Source organism: Nipponia nippon, unplaced genomic scaffold (assembly GCF_047370975.1).
Source record: "Nipponia nippon isolate SJK-2023a ecotype South Korea unplaced genomic scaffold, ASM4737097v1 scaffold_4, whole genome shotgun sequence".
NCBI classification, from domain to species: domain Eukaryota; kingdom Metazoa; phylum Chordata; class Aves; order Pelecaniformes; family Threskiornithidae; genus Nipponia; species Nipponia nippon.
This window is the reverse complement of record NW_028262358.1, coordinates 62664315-62684665: the sequence shown is the minus strand read 5'-3', so window position 1 is coordinate 62684665 and position 20351 is coordinate 62664315. Positions and strand designations below refer to the sequence as shown.

The 20351-nt window shown below is 39.8% G+C and overlaps 1 protein-coding gene across 2 annotated transcripts in view; it reads right to left on the bottom strand.

Moving 5' to 3' along the window:
• Positions 1-20351, bottom strand: part of MAP3K5 (mitogen-activated protein kinase kinase kinase 5) — a 107055-nt gene that overhangs the window by 74399 nt on the left and 12305 nt on the right. For both annotated transcript variants that reach the window (XM_087777412.1, XM_087777413.1), the window contains exon 2: positions 482-621. In XM_087777412.1, coding sequence (XP_087633538.1) covers positions 482-621 — 140 coding nt within the window. The remainder of the gene's footprint in view (positions 1-481; positions 622-20351) is intronic.

The window sequence follows — 20351 nt, the reverse complement described above, 5'->3', positions numbered from 1 at the left end:
CTGGGGCTCCATCAGGTTTGGCCAGAAAACTGCTACTTTACACAGGAACTAACAATTAAGGATTATTTCGCCATCCCCTACACACTACCATTCTCACCCAATTGTTATTACTGTAACAATTTACCCCAAACACCAGTAATGCCCTTGAATGACAAAACCATGTATTTTAACCATTAATAATATAAACCCATCAATGTCTCACCTGAAATTTGTCAAACATCTGTTTCCATAAAGAGCCCTTTAACACCTAGGTATTTAATGGACTGTGATAAAGTCAGCTAAATCTTTCTCTTGGGAAAACTAAACTGACTTTTTCAGCATTTCACTGTGGCCATGTTTTCCAGGCCTCAGAAAATTTTTGCTATACTTTTGTGAACCACAAGTGGTGTCTGTATTTCCTATGGAAACAGAGGACCCATTTCAAGAGTTGGACCAACTGTGACCTCCCCCCAGCGCACCCCATTTTTCCATTCAAAGCTACCTTCAGTGACTGCAGAGACTCCGTGTTTGTATCACAGTAGAGGATAATGTTGTTAGCCATGCTGAAGCTCTCCCTGACTCCCAGGTGGTAGAACAGGGAAGGCTGACGGAAGGCATCACTCATCTCTACGACAGCAATATCTGCAGAAAGAAATGAAAAACTGTCAATGTCACACATTTCTGACAGCCAAATGCTTCTACGCCATGTCTCTTCACACAATTTGCTTTGATAAGAAGACCCAATTTTAAGTAGGAAATAAGAGATCTAGAGGGATTTCCCCATTTTAGCTGTTAAGTTTGAATTTTGAATACACTCAGCAGGATGTGGTTTAATTTTCTCTTTTCTTTCTTCCTTCCTCCCTCTTTTTTCCTTTAAATGAGACATTTATTTCCTCAGGTAAAAGGGGTAAAACATCACTAATCAAGAAAAGGCAAAAAGTTCACTGGGTGCTGTGGAGAATAAAATCTGTTTGGTTAATCTACACATGATGATTGATGACCTTATTAAAAAAAAACGTCATTTGAAGTGTATTTTTTGCAAGTTGCAATAAAAATACATGCAATATATGTACGTCACTGCAGAATAGACTGTATAGTTTCTGTCTTAGAACTTTGGAATAAAACAGCTGTAAATGGAAAGATAGACAAAAGTAAAGTTCCAATACAAATTACCATTCAGATCTATTTTGATTCATATAGAAAGACTAGAGAGAGAGAAAAGGACAAGGTACAGCAGAAGAGAAGGAAAGAGGGAGTGAATATGTAAAGCCATAGAAACCCCCATATAAGCAAGAACTTTATTGGGCAGAGAATTCTGTTCATAATAAATTTTACCTGCATGAATAAAATTAAGCACATGCACAAACGCTTACAGAACAAGGAATGTAGTCCACAATTTCTCTTAAAATGCGTGCTTCACTTGCCCAGATTCATACCAATGTAAAATAAGAGGCAGTTACAAACTGTCAGCAGAAATAGTTAAGGCTTCTATTATAAGAGGCAGCACATTTCCACTGCAAAAATCTTGTGGGATCAAGAGAGCAAAACAAGAAAACTGACTCATCTCCACCTCTCCTGCAAACACCCTTCTGTCTCTTCACCCAATTCAGTTTTTTATCTTCTTTCAGAAGACGACAGGGCGAGGGGGGGAAATCAGAGAAATGTAGTTCTGTTAAGAGCAGAACAAAAAAAAGCAGCCTCGTTTCCAGTGTCTCTCCCTGCTTTCCCCTTCCTGTGGATGCTTTGACAGAAGACAGATAGCAAGACAAGCTCTGTAGGCAAGAAGCTTACATATCCTCAAATTTCTCTACTCTAATGGATCTAATAAGAGATTCTACCTCCAACCACAACTTTCACCTTGCCTATTTCCTTAGATCATCAAAACTGTAATGAAGATATTAAATAAAAGATAGGCCTTGTGGCCATGCTCTCAACTGGGAAGGCAGCAAGGGTGTCTCTCCAACTTGCTGAAAAGGAACATCTTTGAGACATCTACTCTTCAGTCAAAATTTACTGTAACTGGCCTACAGGCTTAGAAATTATTAAAATTCTGAAGAACGGATAGACACACATAGGGGGATGAACAGACAACATTTGCCTATACAAGCTTAGGCTCTTCAAGAAACAAGATTAAAAGAGAGGAGACTAACATGGTATAAAAAAAAGAATTCTTTTCCCCATCAAAAATAAAATATTAAATTATGTTCTCGAAAAAGTTTCATAATTTGTGTTCTAAGAATCTCCCTCTGTCCAATTTCACATAACTATCTGCAATATGGATTCCATCAAATACATTTTATTGAAATAAAAAAGGCAGTACATTGCTAAGATCATACATATGCTGACTTTCATTAATTTTAGGAAACTGAGACATCACAAAAGCCAAACAAGAATAACAATACTGCTACTCTATTTTGTTTGGGTGAGATTAGGGCTTGTTTGTTTATTTTCTTTAGGAAGTTGCCATAATAGAAGCTCTATTTTTAACTACTCTTATTCATAGAAAAGTCTAATATTGAGCAACTATAAGTCTATGGTACGCTTCTGTTACACTGAGCAGGAGGAAAATTTGCGCAACTGACCATGACTTAATTCTCAAACCTTGCAAGATAACGTGCTCTCACTAGCATTGCGAAACGTTTGTAAGAAAAATTACACTAAGATACTGGTATAAACTCTGTCATGGTATTTATATTTCTTATGTAACTAAAGGGGATCTTCTTCCTTTACATTTTAAGACTTCAGTGAAATCCACATCTTCTGGATAATCTCATTTGATAAAGCAGTATCTTCCTTAGAATAGGTCTAACTTCTACGAAATTTCCCTTCTTGCTGCAGCAGTTATATATTTTAAGATGAAGTTGTCATTCATGACAAAGAGAACAGATTTCTGAAGTCCAGGCTAGCCCTCAGGGCTGGTATCACAGTGTTCAAGGGGAACAGCCCAATTCTTACCTGCAGTTCCAACAAGCCACAAAAAGTATGTGCACTTTTGAGACCAGGTGTCTATCCAATAAAAAACCCTATACCCTAAACCAACTCTTCTGACAGACCCATTTCTGACTATCTTCCTTCACAATGTCAGGAGAGAAACTCCTCTGACCAAAGGAAGGATCGGTGTATGGAGCACTGGTCAAGGATTTGGAAGTCAAATACAAAGCAGCAAATGGAAGCTCATTTAAAAAACAAACAAACAAACAAACAAACAAGGTAGTGGTAATAATTCCTAAAAAGCACCCGAAACGTACTGTCAAGCGCACCATAATGCAGCTAAATACTATATTCAGTTACATAAAGTACAATTAGAAGTTTAGCAAAGCTGAGCAAGAGGTTTTGAAGACAAATCCAACTCAAGTAAACATACATCAAAATTCTCACTAGTTCAGAAGAGCCAGGATTTAGCTAATCCCAAAAGAACTGTTTGGTCATCAATACATAAGCTGCCAGAATCCCATTTATCAGGCTCTCACTCTTATTTCTCCCAGATGAAATTAATCTAACAGCCTGCTGCAATGAAAGATATGTTTTCCATTGACTGGAAAATACAATTTCACAAGTGGCAAAATGGTATTTCAATGAAGGTGGCAGAATTATCTCTACAGTTACACTGGAAAAAAATCCACTCATCAAAGTATTTGCAGTTTCAGTTTCAAGGCAAGTAAAACACTAATTGACCAAGTGCAGGAATCAGAGTAGAGCCCTCTCAACACCTAAGCCCTCAGAATGAAGCGCTCTGAAGACCAGGGACTGACAATTCACTGCAAATGCTCTTGCACATCTTCTATGTTGCAGCAAAGAAAGTCTGTTCAGGCTCCAGCAGACTAACGAGCAGGGTGGGTATGGAAGCACACTGCGCAAAACATGAGCACGACACAGGAAAGTGGAAGAACTGCAATTCCTGCAACCCACAGGTTGTGGAACAGAAATTTTATCCCTTACTTTGGTCTTGGGCACAAGATTAAATTTCGCTTTCTCTACCTCATGAAAGTGGACCTGGTTACAGATCACTGATACCATTTAAAGAAAACAGGGATAGTATGGTCTTCACCTTTGCTAGTGATCTTTGGCATTACAGCTAAAAAGTCTTATAATAAATCTTATAGTAAATTATTGTGCCTTGCTAGTTTACAAACAGTAAAGTAAGTCTAGCCATAGCCACCTCTCCCATCTCCTTAGACAACTGGCATGCCCACATGGATGTGACTGAAGCGTACCACAAGCATGAGACAAGAGCTTAGCTCTGGCCTAGGTAGCAGAAGCAGCGTAAACGCAGCAGCAGTCTGTTCAGTAAGCTCTTGGTGTCCATTTCCTAAACCACCCTGAGCTCTACCTGCCTGCTGACAGCAACCAAGCTGCCTGTAATGACGCTGCCTACCTACACATTAGCTGGGTAACTAGACAGTGAGCTGCAGACATAGCAACAACCACAGAGCAGTCACACTCTACGTTATCAGGCTAACTAACATCGATACCAACAATAGCTCAAAAGACACCATCAACACATTCAAGAGAACAGAATACCACTACGCTGGGAATCGGCTTCTCATTATCCTGGGAAACCAGATTCATGTGATAGAACTGGAGGCAGTCAACTTGACCCTTCTTCCTGGAGAAGAAGTGGAAAAGGACACATCTCTGTGAAGCCTGGCATATATTACAACTGCGTTACCAACAATTCTTACCTGCAGTGTAAATCCACAGCTCTTTTTAAGCCATCTGTGCAAATACTGAGAGCTTCACATAAAATCTCTACTAATTAACTTTTTTTAAGAAATGGTAAAAACTTAAGTTACACACGATGACATGATCAAGAAGGGTAAGTGTCCATTAGTGCATATAAAGCCCTTTGCTCTTGGCTATTACCAATGCCTTTAGTCACCAAGAAAGCGATAAATGAAATGCCGTGGTCAAAGTTCATCTCCTACTCATTGTTTAAAATACAACAGGGCAAAGAAGAATGTTTAAACAAATGCTCTGAGATACCATACACGTACACCCTACTTTTTGATACTACCTGCTTACTACAGTGCTGCCAGGAAAAATAACGAATACAACAGAGCAGCTATAAAACTAATGAATGTTTATATTTGCTATTACCTTCTGATTAATTGGTATTAAACACATGGCCACTGCCTCACATTCATTGTCCCACAATCAATCAGGGCAAAATGAAAGCTGATAACGGCAACTTCTGAGACAGACCAATATTTAGGGTTCTTTTCTACTTGGGGGTTAAAAGACACGGTAAGATACTCTTCTGACAGAGACAGGGGAAGAAAAGGGCTTGCAACAAAGTTTATTTCAGTGCCAGTCTGAACACTAAGAGTTTTTCATACTGCAGTAGCAGCTCTCCATTCAGCATAACAACAATGGTTTCGACAAGCCATGACGACATTTACTATTGGGTAAGCTTTCAGAAACAAGCAAACAACACCCTTATCTACTTCAACTTCTTCATGGGTCTTTATGCTTGGCACAGATCTCTTTCTCTTTACCCAGAGATTGCCTGCATGAGGTAGGAAACCTGCTTTGGAAATCCCAGCACCACGTCAGCACAGCGTTGTATTTCCGGTTCAACCCTGCAAAACGGAGCGTCACTGACTTGTCAGCACCACCGGCATCCGACATTTCCTGTCAAGAGCATCTCCTGCATCGCCAAGACCGGAAGCAATTGATGGGAGCCACTGGGGTGAGAACACCTCAACGCAGGGGAATGGCTGGCCTCCCAGGAAACCCATCCAGCTGAGCCAGTCTGCTGGGAGAGGCTAGCCAGAAAAAGAACTTTTATAAAGGTGCCTGAGGCTTGGATATGGGGAAGGAAAAGCAGGTAATGACCATACAGGTGGGTTAAATACGCCATACATTTAGAGGAAAAGCATTGTATTTGCAGAAGCTCCAACTGATGTGCAAAGTATGCGCGAGGGCACTAAGACAGAGAGAGATTTGCGATAAACATGTGCTAGTTCTTATCTAGTGTAAAGCATTATAGTTCAGGATCCTTATAGTAATCCTGGCTCAAGTAGTGTCATTTTTATGAAATGGAAGCATAGATCCCGCCTCACTCAAGTACAAACCAGAGCCAGTCCTGCAGTCTGCTCGAAGGGGAATTTCTGAGCGCACATTCCCAGCAGATGCAACGCAAGCCCAGCAGTCTGGTGGGTGTTCCTTTCTGGATGCTGTGTAGCACAAAGTAGAGAAAGAAATAACTAGGGCACCTAATACTTACCCAAAAAAACAACAAGTTACCTTCAAATACAACAGTACCATGTTACCCTCAGACTGGTATTAAGCCCATTGCTCCCTGAATAGTTAAACTGAGTTGAACTTCTCTTGAATTTAAGGTGAACTTCTACACCCAGACTCACAAGCAAAAGGTATGATTTCATTTCAGGTACGCTCTTCTAACAGCTAGCTGTTACTGTTAGGGGTAGTCCTGACCCTCCCCCACATGTTAGTATCAGATCTAGCGTGGTTAATACCCAACGAGACAACCAAGTAAGTCTATCTGTTGGCTTGGAGGGGTGGGGTGAGTGCGCAGTATCAGCTGCCTCCCGGATCAGTTAGATGATCTCACTTTCCATCTACACAATCACTAAGTCCTACACAAAGAAGGCACCAGACACCACAATATCTGCAGGGATGCCACAGAATACCTCCCTACTTCTGCTTGAGAGTCACATATTGGTCCAGTGGGTAAGGACATTTTATCCTCCATACAGACATGGATGCAACATCCACTTGTTCAGGAACCCTAGATATAATGTCATCACAGGAGGAAGAGTTCCTCGAGGCACAATACAGAAAATAAACAAACAAACACACACCCCCCAATCCACCTCATTACAGATACAAATTAAGCATCTATACCCATACTGACAGACTCTGTATGTGACTCAGTTTAGATCTCCAGGAATCTGCTGAAAAACAAAAATAAATTACCTAATCACTTAAAAGGCAACCTTTCCTCTTTTTAAAACATTGACAGTTGCTGATTTCTTGATAGATAAGGTAAGAAAGAACTACTTAAGCTAAAGGATGACAGTGTGGCACAAGAGCAACTATAAGCTGCCCCTGTATAAATTTAAACCAGAAATCACAAGAAAGTTCATAGCCCACAAATCACAATGTTCCAGAGCACCTTCCCAAATGTTTAACCGACCCATGGTGTTTGCTCTGCTGTCACATGGGAGCATTGCAAAACTTGCACTCTCTCCCACAATGCATCAAGGTGCTTCTTAGAAAAACCTGTGTGAATCGATTCCTGCCAACTTTTGTAGCTAATTGGCTCAGATCATTCTCATAAAAGCAAGTGCAAGACTTCACCAAGCAGAACCATCCAGACAAGGGGGTGCGAAGAAAAAACTGATCCCACAGCGTTCTGAGAGAGCCTGAGTGAAACCTCAGCCTTGTTGACTGCACTACGCTTCAAGGATGTGAAGGGAAAAGAAACTCTTGCTTCTGTATTCCAAGGCTGACGGGAGCAAAACAGAGGGTACTTACTGAAATAAAACAGCAGAAGCTGGCAAGTAACTGGTAACACAAAGTTCATACAGATGTTAGAAAAGGAATGAGAGGGGGGGAAAAAACGTAGATGACAAACGTGAAAGGGGAGTGTGTAGGAATTAACACAGCAAACTATACAGCAAAATCTAAACAACTGTATCAATGATCTAAAGACAACTGGAACAATATAGAAAGGCTTTCTGCTGAAGGAAAAAGAAAAAAGAAGAAAGCTTGAGATTCAAAAAATCCACTCTTCTCTTGGCCCAAGACAAAGGACTGTGATGTTATCACATGATTCCAACGCCCAACAATTGAAGAAAACCCACTCTCAGCTTGATGCATGTGGGAGGAACTCAGAATTAGGCAAGAATAAAAGATGACAAGCAAACAAAGAGCCATTTATTTAAAAATAACCTCAATACGTTCAGGCTCACTGCATCTGTATCAATCCCAGTGAAACAGGCTCTCTCATGCCAAGAACACCAAATACTAAATATTATCTCAACTCCAAACTTTGCATCAGAAAAAATACTCAGAGCTCAAAGAGGTAACTAAGGAGGCTCAGCTGAAGGCCTGAGCACATTACAGGGCTAACAAGTGTTAGGACCTGTACCAAATGTTAATGTATTTATAAACAATGTACAAACACAAGAGCAGAAAAAGTCAAGGAAAATAAGGCAAGCTGTAGCAACTCAGTACTTCTGGATTTAAAAGTTTCGTCCAGAGGATCTACATCACTGCAATTTTTTTGTCAATTAAAACCAAGCACTCCTTTGGCCTGAACAGTATCTTAAACATACAAAAAACCCCCAACAAATAAATAAATAATATGATGGTATCCGTGTGATTATTTTGGTTTATGTTTTCATGTTATGTGCCTTTAAGACATGAGATGAAGGAGTGACTATTCATTCTCTGGAGAAGTGACTGAGACTACCCAAGAAGAAAGTACTTGTGGGACCACAGGTGTGCCAACAGAAGAGCTCAGAGAAGAGAGTCCTACAAAAAGCAAATGACCAGGCCTCAGAGGTGATGGAAAGATTTCCTAAAGTCTAAAGGAACTGTAGAGAGGTTGCTACAGCTCCAAAGGTACAGAATTCATTAAAACCAAGGCAGGAAACAACAATCCACCTCAAGGACAAGATGAGCAGGAGGAAAGTTGATCAAAAGTTCTTTTTATTTCCATTTATTCTGTTCTGTTTATTTCTGTCTTAGTGACCTGAAGTTTTCTCCACCTAAGAAGAGAATTATTCTAATAAAATCTGACTATTTTCATTTATAACATGGTTATATATTTTGCTTCTTTGAGCAGCTCACTGTGACAAGAATGTCTAGGCAGATCCACCTCCAAGCTTCAAAAACCAATGCTGGGTTTCATTGCAGCAGCTAGAGGGATCAGATCAAAGCTCTGTTTAGCTCAACGTCTCCTCTCTGCCAGAAGCCAGCAGTCAATGTTGCAGGGATTGTAAGAATGGGGCAAATAAAGACTGACCTTTCTCAGCCAGTGTCTCAGAGACATTTTCAGAAAACGCTTGAGTTCACTAGAAAGTTGAATAGCAACAACTAATTTAGCACTTAATATTGTGTGAATAATGAGAGCTGCTTTTCTTCATATATGTTACTTTGCATTCACTATCACTGAACTTTAACTTTCCTTTACCTGCCCATTTGCCTGGTACCATAAGACTTTCTGCAATTCTTTACAGCCAATTCTTTATAGTTTTGACGAGCCTGCACATCAGCAAACATTGCCATCATGCTGTTCAGCAGCAGCAAGTTTCCAGATCAGCTATAAATCCTCTGAAAAACCTAATTCAAAAAGAAAGTACAAAGCAATCCTTTCACCTGCACATTTTTCTACTGGCAACCTTGCTTCATTGAAAAAACAATCTTCTGTTCCATTCCTTTACTCTCTTCCGATGAATGGGTTCTTAAAGATGTCATCTCCAGTCATTTTGTCTCTTAAAGGTAAGGTGTCCCATCAAAAGCTTTTTGACATCCCAATATACTGTCTTAAACAGATTACCCTTAAGTACAGGCTCACAAAAAAAGTGTGATTTCCCTCTACAAAAAAAGCCATGTCAACTCTTCCCTACTGCCAGATTTTATCCATTTGTCTATGCAATGTATTCTTTATTTGCATTTTCAGCCCATTTGTCCTATTGGTATGACATTATCATCTCCCTTTCCTATGCTGCTGACAGCAACTAAAGGCAGAAGTCACACACCATAATTAACAGCTCAGCTTGTTTCAGCTGGAGCTCTTTGAGAACTTTTGAGTCATCACCACATAGTTCCTACGAGTTGTTACTGTTCGTTTTATTAGCTTATTTTAAAACAACTTCTGACAATTTAAATCTGAGGCAGGTCCTCAGCCTTACCCCTTTAAAGAAAGACTTTCTTAAGATTATAGCAGGAAAGCTGCATCTTTCAATTCCTCCTTTTCCATCTTGACTGCATAGAATCCCTACCTTGCTCCCTGTTGGCAAAGCATTCAAGAATGCTTTTTTTGTAGTCTATCTTCAGCGAGTATTGCTCAAAGTCTTTTGGAAACTGTCTTATTAAGGCTTACATTTATTTTGCCATAGTTCATGGGTTTTTAACTTGTTTTCTCATCTGGACAAAAGTTCTCCTTTCAAAGGACATCATTCCATTCCTTCATCCTCTTGGCAATGCCATCTTCTGTGGGTTACTTTAAAATATCTTTTAATAAGTAGCATGCATTTTCTGGAAGCAATTTTCCTTAAGATATCTTCGTGCTATCTGAAAGCTTTTCGTCTTTTTAGTTACTCCTTTCAATTTCTGGTTAAGAAGTTTGCTCATTTTTACACAGGTTCTAGTAGAAATGTGACCTGCACCAAGCCAAACTAGAAGGCTGAGACAGACTGAGGCAGAGTACGTAGACCCTTCTGAAGAAGGGCAGAGCCATGCCCATTAAGCTGTTGGAAAAAAATTCAGAAGTGTTTCTAATCCGAAGATGTAGGATGGGAGTTAACATTTCCCCATCTAGTGATACCAAAAATGGCTTAAACATAGAAGATTTCTGAGCAGCAAGCACAGACTGAAAAATAAATACATAGTATTTCAAGACTATGACGAACAGCAGTTGGAATGCCTGTACAAAATGGGGATCTTCCCAGGCTTCCAAAAATTTGGAAGAAGAAGTATTCTAAGAGACATAAACAAACACATTTGTTAAATGTCTTCACTTAGTCAAGAAAATATTTCTATCCTAAGAAGAAGATATCTCTCATAAATAATACAGTATTTGAGAATTTTAGGCCCCAAGTCTCATCATAACCAAAGGTACAAAACACATCTACCATCCCTGGTTCTTACCACCCTCTCCACAAAAGTCTCGACATTGTAGCATTTTCACTGCTGTGTCCAGTGTTTTCCCAGGAACAGAAAGACACTGGGAAAACTAAATGCCCAAGGGCTTACCAGTCTCACGCACCACGTTTTCTGATAGAAAACACCATCATCTCTTAAAAAGCGCACAAATCTTTATTCATTAGGCTTGATCCAGAAAGGAGTACATTCTTAGTAGTTCTGCTGCAAAGTAATCATAACAATTAATATTCTCTTAAAAAACTGATATGAGAAGTCTCATCTAAAGTATCTGATCATAACTACTAAGCTGGCAATATGCTGTGTTGCTTAAACTTAAGGCTGGATCCAGGATTTGGGAATTCAAACTGCTCACTCCTACTTTTTGCAATTTGCTCTTGAATATTTTAAGATAAACACCAAGTTCTGTAAAAAACACACAATTTTTCCTTATACGATGAGAGCATTCACCCATAATTCAGTGTCAAACTGCAGCGCAATACCACAAAGAACTGTGCAAAGTCAAACTTGCATTCCCAACTTGTATGTCAACACAGCTAGAATTTGTCTGTGGCACCCCTTTGGAAAGCAACCTGAAGGACAGGAGGGGAACTTGTCCTGAAATGAGACTGACAACATTCAGTAAATGTGAGTATTTATTATCCCCTATGCTTAGGGGTGCTGAAATAAAATGTAAAACTGTCTAGACAGCATACAGGAAAGGAGAGAAAAAAAAAAATATTTTGCACATACTAGCAGTCACAGAACGAATGAGCCAGCACTGTAGGCTACTGCAAAAAACCCCCACATTCTGTACTGCGTGAAAGGGAGTTTCATATGAAAAAACACAAGACATCATTATCCTCCTCTACCTGGCACTCACAAGGCATCAAATGAAATACTGGGCACAACCTGGGGCATAACTGAAGGCAGAAAGTCAAACTGGCAAAGTATCCAGAAGAAAGGAACAAAACATGAGAGTGAGAAGAGATTTAAAGACACATGGTTAAGGAGGAACGACTGAACACACTAGAGCTGTTTCGTCTATGAGGAAAAAACAAAATTATTGCTGGAGATGTCATATGATAACTCCTTACTGCATAAAAAGTTGCTGCCAAGCAGAAGAGCAATTAAATTTCCCTGTGTTTGTGAACTGTAAAAGAACAATAGGACTAAATAAAAATTTACTTTAAATTAAAACATAGAATAACATTGTAGGGTTTTGGTTTGTTTGGGTTTTTTGGGGGTTGGTTTGTTTGTTTGTTTTGGGGGTTTTTTTGTTTGTTTGTTTGTTTGTTTTTTTAAACATCTCTTCGAATACATTTGCTTCCAAAGTAAAGGAGATTTAGAACAGATTTTGGGGAAAAACAGTTTATCTTTAAAGGAAACTGTGTCCACGCAGGGTTTAGGGGAGGCAGAAGACTCCTTGCTACCAGAAACTTCCAATAACAGATTGGATTCCTCATGGTGGAATGGGGGCATCAGTACCTGATCCATCCCTGGAGTTCAAGGTGGATTAGCGACTCCATGGACTCCCTGTCAACCCTACATTCTTCTATGATTTGCATTGCCCTTTTTGTATTTGCAAACCACACTATTCTCATTTAACAAAAACCATACTGCACTGCTGCTTCTGACTTCACATGATTAGGACGCTAACTCACTCTGTCGGTGTTCTTCACGTTTGAAATACATTCATAACAATTTAATGATACTTAGATCAAGTAAAATAGGAATGCTTTTACGCTAATATCTACATGGCAGGTATTCCAAACAGCCTGTGTACACAGGTTTGATCTAGTAAATTTTGATTATATATTAGAGGAGCTTTCATGAAATATAGAAACTAATATTTAGAATAAAGCAACAGACAACAAACACCTCCAGCAGCCTGAGACCTCATTTTATTTACTCTTTACAAGAAAATGCTCTTATCTGGATTGGATGGATGAAAATGGGTAGAGAGCTTCCCTTTCAAATTTCTGTGAAATGAAAAGACAAAATGGAAAATTTGTTCAGACCATGCTCAACCGCACTGTAATTTGTTTCAGCACAGAAAGCAAATTGCACAAGAGTAAAACAAGATGTCCCATGGAAAGTGCTCCTTTCACTCCAGCACGTTCTAGATGTCTCTGATGTACTTTCCGTGTTTTTGCACAATTTAAGGGTTGCATAATACCCCCCCACACCCCAACCAAAAGAAGTTCCTAGAGGAACCCTCTACAAAACCTTCCTCATGTGCCTGAGTTACAGGGCAGTTACACTCTAGGAGGTGTAATGAAGGACGTTGCTTTCACAAGTACTCCATACTAACCAAACTTTCTTCCGCTTAAGTCAAAGGTAGTTACTGAAGGGCAAAGGCATTAAGTTATGATAAGAACTTTTAAAAACAAACCACCCCCTTCCCACTGGCAGAAAATTGTCCCAGGGAAAAATATCCAGAGATTTATTGCCCTTCAAAGAGCCATGATTAGTTTGCATCCTTTACTAACAGCAGCTGCATCAAGAGAAATCCTTTTTCACTGCTTTTATCCACCTCCAACATACCTACAGGCACCACTTTAACCACGAAGAGAAAAAACGTAGTTGTCAGAAACTGGACTGTGAAGAGCGTGTGCTAAAGCACGCCCAGGGATATCCCCACCATTACAGCGCCTAGCTACCAAGAGGAAACCAAGCTAAGATGAGCTTCATTTCACCGGAACCCAGGTAGCCTCAAGTACCTACAAGGTCTCAGCACATCCTAGGGAGGTCCTCTCGGATACACCCATCATTGGATCCTAGTCCCCCTCCTCTTGATTCTGCTCTACAGGTCTCAATTCCAGGTTGCTGGAATTCATGCTTCAAAAAACATGAGCTTAAACACTGAACTCCCTGGCTTCACTTTGAAGGTGACCCACAAATTAAAGATGCAGAGCTACTGCCAGAGCAAAGCATCCTGACAGGAGAGCTCCCAGAGCTCCACTGTGACAAAGCTAAGGAGGCCATCAAGGTGGCCACACAACAGTGCACAGAAAACACATCCCAAAGCCAACGTGGCACTACACTTACGGACAGTCTTCCTGCTATTTCAGATACCAGACTGATGCCAGATCCTCACCCAACATAAACCAGTGTGCTTCTGTGAATCAGGTTGTATTAGCTGATGATCTGCCCCCACCTGGCATTACATAGGTCAGCCTTGTTCATCATAATCATTTGCATCTACTTCTGGAAAACATTTACAATTTCATTTGTCTAGCAAATTAGTTAGAAAATTTACATCATCTGTCAATGAACTGTGTCAGTTTGGTCTCGAGAGCAGCAGCATTAAGTCAGATCAAAAAGTCCATCTGGTCCAGTATCTTATCTCTACCACTGCCAACAGCAATTACTAGGGAAGAGAAAAGAAACAGGGCAACTGCAGAGCCACATGGTACATCCTTAAAGCTCCTGGAAATTCAACTCCCCGAACAGCTCCTGAGTCATTTCATGTGTCCACCACGCACAATAGGTCTCAGCAAACCCATCCCTCATGAATTTTAGTCCTTTTGAAGACTATTTAACTATGTCCTTGTATGGAAAAGTGCTTCCTTTAGCTTCTTCTAAAGTTGCTTGCAGGTAAGAGCTAGAAGGCCAAAACTTAAAAATGAGTAATTGTTCCTTAATCATTCTTTCCTTCCCGTTCCTGACTTTAAATTATGTCACCTTTCCCTTTGTTTTCCTTCTGAAGAGACCGTATCTATTCAGTCTCCATCTGCATGGAAACAATTCCATGAATGCTTCTGAAAATCCTTTTTTCCCTTATCTGTGTCTTCCACCAAGTTACAAATTCAGTTTTTGAAATGAGATGAACAGAGATGCATGCAATAATAAAGATATGACACATCACAGATTTATACAGCAAGTGGCTTTTCTAGTTTTTCCTCTATTTCTTTCCTAGTAACTCCTGAGATTTTTAGTTATTACTCCCATGAGGTTTTCAGAAATTTATTCATAATAGCTCTAACCTCTGTTAGGCATCCTAACAGATTGGAAAATAAGCATGCCCAGCAGCATTTAGTCCTTTTGTGTCTCTGTCTATTCATTTGCTTTTAAAATGGGTCTAGTGACTACACTGACCAATATTTCTCAAAATAAACCCATATAAATACTAGTTTATCAATTGCTTCATTGCTCACAGGTTTCCAGGTAGCAGAGTGCGTTCTTTCCCTACAGGCACAACAGTAAATTCACCATCTCTAGCACATGAATTTATTACGATTTATTGTCTACATGCAATGTCCTAAACATTGTTTAAATTAGAAAGATGATTTCTAATTTTTCTTACTCATCTGCACCTTAGAAAGCCTATTTATGTCCCATTTAAAACAAATCCTTGAAAAACAGAAAGATATACTAGTCTCTGCTCCCATACCTAATATACCTTATCCATTTCCAGCTCTTCTTTTTAAAAAGAAAAAATAAAAATTAAAACAAAACAAAAAAAAGAGAAACCACCACCACTTTCTTTCATCAACAAAAGAAAGCTACAGAATTACAGTTAAATTGCTCTTTCCACTCAACACTAGTACTAAAGCTTCACAAGTCTAACATGATTTGAAAGCAGGTAGGACAATGCTCCCAGGGTTTAGTCAGACCTTATTGATCCGTAAGTCATAAGCATGAGTTTTGCATGCAGCCCTCCTTGCAATTTAGCAGGGAAAAAACCGAATCCTTTGTACCACCTGCAGCACTCAGCCATACAAATCAATTTACTTCAGTCAACACGGGGAAAGTGCAGAGTAAACACTGTAGACCTGATTAAACTTAATTTGAAAGATCCCCTGGGCTCCACCAAAACCACTGCATAAAAGTATCTGCTTCACACAGAAAATAAATTCTCAAATTTAAAGATGAGACTATCATTTGGAATATTCAGAAATTAAAAAAACAACCCTCCATCAGAACCTGACATATGTCTCTAACATGGCATATGGCACTATTGCTTACTTCTATCGCAACAATTCACAAAAGACGTAGCTGGAATCAGTATCCCACTTTGCAAAGCGCTCCACAGTGTGAACTTAAGTAATCTTGCCCTGTGACACAAAAGCCTGGAATCCTTTTAAAAATTTAAAGGGCCTTGTTAGAAGCTAACAAGGACGAGGAGTTGATCGTCAGCAGAAAGAAGCAAAGTTGCAGCCTTGTGTACGGTTGCAGACGTACAAGTTTGATTACAGTGCAAGCATTATTGCTAGCTACAAGAAAGTTTGGAATGGCTGTCCTTTTGTAAACCTCATCTCTCACCAGTTCCCGAGGGCAATAATTACAAAAGTTTTTGATAAAATAAAGTGTAGCTCTCATCTAGGGAAAACTGGAAAAGCTAAAATTTTGAGAACATTAGGCTTACAAAATTTAAATTAATTTAGGAGACATACTCAAAGCTGAAGTACGCTAGTTTTTCCTGCAAGTTGTGATTCTGATCCAGCTTCTTCATTTAGGCACGCAGTGCACGATCACTGGATGTTTGGAACCAGTGGCATAGCAGCTTTATTAGAACCAGAACATCTTTACGTTCACACAGACACAGATTCATCCAGGCTGCTTTATTCAGCTTAAGCTCATCTCCCTTTTACACAGATCAAGTTTGAAATTAATCTCAGAATTTGAGATATGACTCTCTGCTTTAGCCAATCGCTGCACAGATCCACAGATCAAATAGCTTCCCGTCATATTTCAAGCCTGCCAGGGTAAGAGTGAAAGTACCAGTAAAGGGGAGAGGAGGAGACACATGCCTTATTCTTGTTGAGGAGGGCAAAGCTCTACAGAAGTTGCTCTACCAAAGTAACTGCCTGTGTGCATGTAAGAACTTACTTAGTATTTAAGTTCCTGGATTTTCACACTCCAATTTCCTGAGAAGCAACTATCAATTTGCAAACCAATACAGAAAATACTGCGTGCCTAAACTTACTACTGCTCACACCACCACACCACCTGCCGCTAAGGCAGTGCCGACTGCCCAGCCTCACAAGTAACTGCACTACTGCATCCCACAACAGAAAACGGATGTGACTCACCCGAGTCAAATTCTTAACGCTTGACATGATGGCTGCTAATTGCTGCAAAACGAGATTAAACAGGTCTGATAAGCAAGTCCGCACGTTTGGCTTTGTCAATGGCAACTGCAGGTGGCCTGCGATAGCTATGATTTCATTCTCATTCAGTTCAGTTCTACAGCAAAAAGAATGGCCTCGACTTACTGTTGCTTGTCACACTCTATGACTACACGAATGCTCAAACTTTACTCCCAAAGGCAAGCCATCTTTGCACATGATTCCAGTACCAAAAGCTGCTTTTATTTTGCTACAGCACTGATTTAGCATTACTGCAGTAGAATCTAATATCCAACCACTGTGTAAGAGTTTTTAAAACTTTTCTTCTGATTTGATGTTAAGGATCATTGACGTTCTTGTCTTCTTAACAGAAATGACTCATATTTAAGTCACCGAGGATCGCAGCAGCAGCACATCTGATCTAGCTCACAAACTCAGGAAACCTGAGTTCTCTCCTCAGCTCTAGCTACAGTCTACTGCCAAACCTCAGGCAAGTCGCTTTACTCCCTGTCCTTCTGGTTTCACTATCCTTAAAATTATGAGCTTGCTATTTGTTCCCTCTATAAAGTGCTTTAGGATCTATAGATGAAATCCACAAGTAGACGTATTACTCAGAAACGGGAACGGCCAGCATCATAGCTGGTAGAAGCAACTTGAAGATAAAACACTTGGAGCGCTGTAAGTGTTGAATTTGATTCTGAAGTATTTATATATAGACATTCACTGAGCTAGCACAGTGCCAAACTCCATCTTTAGAAAAAAAAAAAATTATTGTTCAGTAGCAGTTTTTGAAACAGAACTAGCACCATAGCTACAAATGAGGTTATACATTTTAAGTGTCTTGCACGGCATCATGTTTTTGAGTAAGAACGAGGACCAAAAGAACAGGCACACAGTCAAACATTTTATTTGAGAACAGACTACAAACTAATCCATCACCTAGATTTCTTGAATCACAGCAGATAGCAAAAACTCACACTAGCTAGCCCGCAACTGACCCAAGGAAATTATACTAGAAGAGGCTTAAGAATTCATCAATTCCAACTGGCTAAATCAGGGGTTCAAGAGAAAGTTTGATGACTGGCATAGGTTAGTAGAGCCAGAATGGTAGGAATGACCATTTGCATAGTTAACAGATTATTTACTTAATCTTGTATTTCCATTCCTTCTGTATTCTAGGTATGGGTAAAAATGTTTTCATTCCAAATAATTTCTGGAATTCAATTAGTATTCCAAGTGGCCTGGTACCAATTAACTAAAATAACTCAGTATGCAAGATCAAACTGCAAGATTCAACATAGGCTTCAAGCTCCATTCAAGCTGAAGTGATGAAATGGTAAGATAACAGTCATTTATGCTAAATATAGAACTCTTTTTTTCCTGCAACAATTACCGATGTGAATAGGAAAGCTACACAGATGCAAGTCTTTGAATAATTGCCAGCGAAATAGATATTCAGCTTTACACAAACTAAATAAGCAACACAGCTGGTAAGAAATGCATCTCTTTTCACTTGTACAGTATTAACATTTAAATTCTCATGTTTCAGCCTTTTCTTCAACTTCTAAAGAGGAGAAAGAGAATCTTTAGAATTAAGAAACATTTGAGACACTGAAAAAAAAAGTTACAACAGCCACCACCTACTCACCCATTCATTTTGAGGAGAGCAACCACTCTTTCGCTTTGAGGAGTACTGAGATTTGTCCAAAAATACCTAGATACAAAGGCCAGCACATTAAACCATGAAACCTATTTTGCCAGCATTGAACAAATCGTTTACAATAGCATGAGTCCAAATTAAGCTCCTGAAACTTCATTTGTTTCTGAAGGCTTTTCAGTATAACTGCAGTAATGAAGAGTGGTTATATTATGCTGAAATTAATTACTGGAAATATTATATCTTTTATCAAAACAGGAACTGAGAGGTGCTCTCTCAGCTATGCCTTACAGTTGGATTGAAAGTCCAAATGTACTAAAATGGAAAATACACTTTTTACATCATATTCAGTCATGAATTTTTGCACGTTACCTGCAGGTAATGATCCATGCTGGAAAAGACGCATAAATGCTGTACTTGCAATCTAGTTCTATAAGGTGTGTTTTGGAAGGATTCCTTTTCAACAGACAGCACGTATTAGCAGATTATTTGCTTGATGACTATTGAGGCCTAAGACCTGCAATAGCTGCCCACTGCCCTTCATTCAGTTTAAGGGCTCCAAGAAAGCCTGTGAATTTGGAAGCTAAGATAGCTGCTGGAATTGTGCGTTCACAGATGCAATATCTTTAACCCACCTCCTTGAACAGACATGGCACTGCAACTCCGCACATCCTCTGCTGTCAAAGCAAGCTTCAAATCTCTTCAAGAACCTTGAACAAGAAGCACACTTATTACACCTAAACTAGGAAACTAGTAAAGCGACGCTGATTGATTAAACGTGCCCCAGACCCCACTTCTGCGTGAGGACCAAGTGGCCTGGAATGGCTTACATCCACCTTAAATTCTCCTAGCCTCAGGTTGCTGCCTTCAGACTGGCCACTGGGAATGTCACTGAGACTCTACTAGCTGGCCCAGGCTAAAAGCATGCCAGAAGTGATAACAACTTAACAGCACAGGCAACTGAACTCTCGTATCCATGAATGCTCTCATTTGCTAGCAGAGATGCGGTCACAAATTTCAATTTGAGCGGCAGAATCTTTGAACGTTCAGCTGATGAGATGTCCTGAAGTTTTTGTTCCAATCCAGAGCAAAACCCAAACAATGTTTTCAAGACTTCTTGTAAACTGGAAGTTTCTGAAAAACATCAGGCTGAGAGCACAAACAGCTGGCACAGCCAATGTGAAATATGCTCCTTAGCCACCCTTACCGAAAGAGGAAAGGATATGAGGCAACCCACGATGAGACAGGATCAAGAATAACATGAAACCACACCTTTAGGCAATCTCAACTCAGGTCGCTGCGGTCCTGCTTTTGGTCTGTCCACTGGAACGCATGCTCAGCTCAGAGAACTTAGTCAACAGAAAGCTAACCAGAAAGAAATAAAGGGCTGAGTTAGCAATCAGGTCAGCTCCCTGACCTACCTCATCACCTAACTCTCCGAACGCCGAAAGCAACACCAGGGAGAAGTGTGTTAGTCCAGTTTTTCAACCACTTAAGCTGCCATGGGACTGCACCTCAAAGGGATACAATATACCCAACTCTTCCAGCAGTCCTACTTATTGAGAGTAAGTGCATACAAAAATGGATTTTATGATCTTCTTACCCTACGTAGCACTGCAGCTAGAGGGAGGCAGCAGTATACTCTCAGGAGGAGGAGAATTCTCTTTTCTGATATCAATATGCATACTGCAGTAACTGTCACCTTACTTGTACTTATTTATTTATCAGCATTAAAGATTATTTGAAAATATGCCATGTCAACTAGGCCTTTTAGTGCTGGAAGTCTGAGACAGTTCTACTCCAAAAGT